The sequence below is a fragment of the Mandrillus leucophaeus genome, unplaced genomic scaffold, assembly GCF_000951045.1.
Source record: "Mandrillus leucophaeus isolate KB7577 unplaced genomic scaffold, Mleu.le_1.0 Scaffold129, whole genome shotgun sequence".
Classification (NCBI taxonomy): Eukaryota; Metazoa; Chordata; class Mammalia; order Primates; family Cercopithecidae; genus Mandrillus; species Mandrillus leucophaeus.
Window position 1 is genome coordinate 2,930,376 of NW_012101243.1, and position 4,203 is coordinate 2,934,578.

At 47.0% G+C, this 4,203-nt stretch overlaps 1 protein-coding gene across 1 annotated transcript in view; it reads right to left on the reverse strand.

Moving 5' to 3' along the window:
• Nucleotides 1–4,203, reverse strand: part of ASIP (agouti signaling protein) — a 98,536-nt gene that overhangs the window by 7,412 nt on the left and 86,921 nt on the right. Inside the window, exons 2-3 of the mRNA XM_011972444.1 lie at nucleotides 3,384–3,553; nucleotides 1,016–1,077 (exon numbers count right to left, since the gene is read on the reverse strand). Of these exons, the coding sequence (XP_011827834.1) occupies nucleotides 1,016–1,077; nucleotides 3,384–3,543 (222 nt within the window). The 5' untranslated portion in view covers nucleotides 3,544–3,553. The remainder of the gene's footprint in view (nucleotides 1–1,015; nucleotides 1,078–3,383; nucleotides 3,554–4,203) is intronic.

The following is a 4,203-nucleotide window of genomic DNA, read 5'->3' on the forward strand; positions in this document are numbered from 1 at the left end:
TCTGGGAGGCTGAGGCGGGCAGATCACAAGGTCAGGAGATTGAGACCATCCTGGCTAACATGGTGAAACCCCATCTCTACTAAATATATAAAAAATTATCCAGGCGTGATGGTGGGCATCTGGGAGGCTGAGGCAGGAGAATGGCGTGAACCTGGGAGGCGGAGCCTACAGTGAGCTGGGATCGCGCCACCGCACTCCAGCCTGGGTGACAGAGCGAGACTCCATCTCAAAAAAAAAAAAAAGAGAAAATAAATAAAATAATCAATGTATAAGTGGACCCATGAGTTCAAACCCATGTTGTTCAAGAGTCAATTGTATTTTTTAAGTTTTAATTTTTGTTGTTGTTGTTTTGAGACAGAGTTTCACTCTTGTCACCCAGGCTGGAGTGCAATGGCTCAGGCTCACTGCAACCTCAATCTCCCGGGTACAAGCAATTCTCCTGCCTCAGCCTCCCAAGTAGCTGGGATTACAGGTACCCACCACCACGCCTGGCTAATTTTTGTATTTTTAGTAGAGACGGGGTTTCGCCATGTTGGCCAGGCTAGTCTCAAACTCCTGACCTCAGTTGGTCTGCCCATCTTGGCCTCCCAAAGTGCTGGGATTACAGGCGTGAGCTACCGCATCCGGCCTAAGTTTTAATTTTAAATAAATGTGTTAAATAAATAGGTGGAACTCAGATGTGGCAAAAGTTGTAAATGTGGTTCTGAAATGAGGTTTCGAAAACACCACATTCATCCAAAAGTATGAGTGATGGTGAAATTTCAGGCAGGGGCTAACTAGAAGAGGAAGCTGCTTTTCATAATCTATTTTGCTCAGTGGACTTCAGCTCCCTGGGCTTTTGTGGGTGTCTGGCTCAGAGCTGAAGCCAGGAAGTCTTTAGTAGCTTTCAGTTTCTTTTGTTAATATAGGCCTGAAAAATCTCTAATTTAGTTCCCAGCCAGAGCTTGGGGGTCCTCCTTCTGTAAGTCCAGTCTTACCCCAACAGTGAGAACTCCCAGAACTTCCCTGCCCTTACCTTAGAAGATCTCTTCTTTTCTGCTTCTTTTCTGCTGATCTGTTTGGATTTCTTGTTCAGTGCTTCAAAGAGAGACAAAAGGAGGAGAGTCAGATGTTTCTGAGGACGTTGAGTTGCAGTGAAGTGAGAGGGGCAGAGGGGCTCGGGAAGTTGCCAGGTGGGGGAGAGGAGAAGCAGCGTGCCCGATGAATCACACTGTAGGACTCAAGCCAGTAGGTTCTTGTCAGCCCGGATGGTGACCTGGAGCCAGGCACTGATAGCAACGTGTCCTCTGAGGGAAGGCAAATGGGATGTCCAAGCAGGCACTGGGATCTGCCTGTGGTGCTCTTGTGGGGCCTGGTCCCTCGACCTAGGTGAGCTTGGGCCACTCAGAGTCACCCCAAGTGCCTCTTCCTTCATCTCCATTGTGGCAGGTGCAGGAACATTGTGATACTCAGAAAATGGACTCCCGTCTTGCACACAGATGCACCTGTGTTTCCTATTTTCCATTCCTCAGAGCTTTGGAGCCAGGAGGACCTGATTTGAATCCTGACTCTGCCAATATAATGACTATGTGGCTGTGGGTAACTTACTTATCTTCCATGAGACTCAGTTTTTTCATCTGCACAAAAGATTCCATAATATCTACCTTGCAGTATTGTCTTGAGGATAAATGAAGTCTGCTTATAAAGTGAAAAGTCTGTTACACTGAAGAGAAATAAATGTTGATGTTCCTCCACTTCCCTGTCTGATATGTGTAGAATATCCTCTTTTCTTTCTTTTTCTTCTTCTTCTTTTTTTTTTTTTTTCTTTTGAGACAGAATCTCACTCTGTCACCCAGGCTGGAGTGCAGTGGTGCAATCTCAGCTCACTATAATCTCTGTCTCCTGAGTTCAAGTGATTCTCCTGCCTCAGCCTCCCAAGTAGCTGGGATTATAGGTGTGCACCACCACGCCTGGCTAATTTTTGTATTTTTAGTAGAGATGGGGTTTTGCCATGTTGGCCAGGCTGGTTTCAAACTCTTGACCTCAGGTGATCTGCCCACCTCGGCCTCCCAAAGTGCTGGGATTATAGGTGTGAACTACTGTGACTGGCCGATTATTTATTTATTTATTTATTAAAAAATTTCTTTTTTGAGACGGGGTCTCTCTGTCACCCAGGCTGGAGTGCAATGGTGTGATCACAGCTCACTACAGTCTCAACCTCCTGAGCTCAAGCAATCCTCCTGCCTCAGCCTCCCAAATAGCTGGAACCATAGGCATACACCACCATTCCCGTCTAGTTTTTGTTTGCTTGTTTTTGAGACAGGGTCTCACTCTGTCACCCAGGCTGGAGTGCAGTGGCACAATCATGGCTCACAATCATTGTAGGCTCAAACTCCTGGGCTCAAGTGATTCTCCTGCCTCAGCCTCCCAAGTAGCTAGGACTACAAGCGCACGCCACCATGCCTGGTTAATTTTTGTATTTTTAGTAGAGATGGGGTTTCACCCTGTTGACCAGGCTGGTCTTGAACACCTGAGCTCAAGAGATCTGCCCACCTTAGCCTACCAAAGTGCTGGGATTACAGGTACATGCCACCATGCCTTGCTAGTTTTTAAATTTTTCCGTAGAGACAGGGTCTCTGTATATCACTCAGTCTGGTCTTGAACTCCTAGGCTCAAACAATCCTCATGCCTCAGCTTCCCAAAGTGCTGGGATTACAGGCATGAGCCACCTCACCCAGCCTCAGATATCCTCTTTTCCTAGCAAAAGGCAAGGTAGTAAGGGATATTAGTTTTGAGCTTAGGTTCTGGAGTTAAGCATCTGATTTTGAATTCTGGCTTTGCCAGTTAAAAACTGTGTGATCCATGCTAGTTACTTAACTCTCCTAAGCCTAAAGTTCCTCAACTGTGAAATACAAATAAAGACCATACTCGCCTCACAGTGCCTACCACACAGTATGCCTATGATTATTATCAGGTGAAGTCAAACCAGATCTCCAATGCCCCTCATATTTTCCCCTGAGTCATCATTCCCAACTCTGACATGACAGGACTGGTCCATCCTAGTCTTGCGTATGTTCTGGAGCATTTCCTGAAGTTTGTTACTGTTGACAGGAGTTCTGTGATTCATTAAGTTTCAGAAATGCTACATTAAACAAAGTTTAGCAAGTGTCTTCACTTCAGGCCTTTCAGAGGCTCTACCATATGCTAAGCTGCATATTAGATTGGTAGCATGTAGGGCTTTCCCAAACCAAATGAGTCAAGGGATACTATTCTCCCAGGATTATTTCGTGGAACGAGCAAGAAGGAGCTGTCCATGGCGGTGGATCCTGGTAGCACCCTGGGAAGCATGCTTGATTTCCTGCAGCCCCTCTCCTGGGCCACAGCCCGGAGGCTAGGTGACTTACCCACAATAGAGACAGAAGGGAAGTCCAGTAGGTTCACAGAGGAGTTGCTTCTCAGGCTCCTGTCATCTCGGAGCTTCTCCTCAGGTGGCAGGTGGCTGTAGGCAGTGAAGAAGCAGAGGAAGACCAGCAGGGTGGCCAGGAGTAGGCGGGTGACATCCATCCCAGGAGGCCTGAGTGGGACAGAGAAGGTGGTCAGATGGGTGGGTCGGGGTAATGGTAAGAGGCCTTCCTGCTTTCTTTGTGCTTCTTTGGGCTGGTGTTGTGACTCTGTTAGGCAAGTGTCCTGGTGGAGTCGGAGGGTTAGCAAGGCCTAGGATGGGGAAGGGGAATTGATGAGGGAAGAAGAGAGAAGAGAGATGGGAAGAGGAAGAAAGACTAGGAACAGAAGGAGATTGGAGCAAAGATAAAAGGAATGCATTGCACTGGTCTCTGCTGTCCAGAGGGTGGTGTGTTGGCTGCTTCTGGTTTTTTTAATGTCTGTGGCCCCAGGAGACCCTAGGCCTGGGCAGAGTTGTTGAAGGGCCCCCAGTAGGGCCTCACAGTAGCAGAGGTTTTATTAAGGTGCACAGAAAAGCTAATAAATTAAGAATCAGTGAGAAAGATGCAGAGGTAAGTGGCTCCTTCAGACAAGCATATATGTTGGCTCATACCCTAGATTCCCAAACCCAGAGAGAACAAATGCAGGTATAGTTTGTGGCAGGAGGATGGACCTGTCAACATAGGCCACCTGGATTTACGTATTTATTTATTTGCTAGCTGGATTTTTTTTTTTTTTTTTTTAAGACGCTCCTTCAGACAAGCATATATGTTGGCTCATACC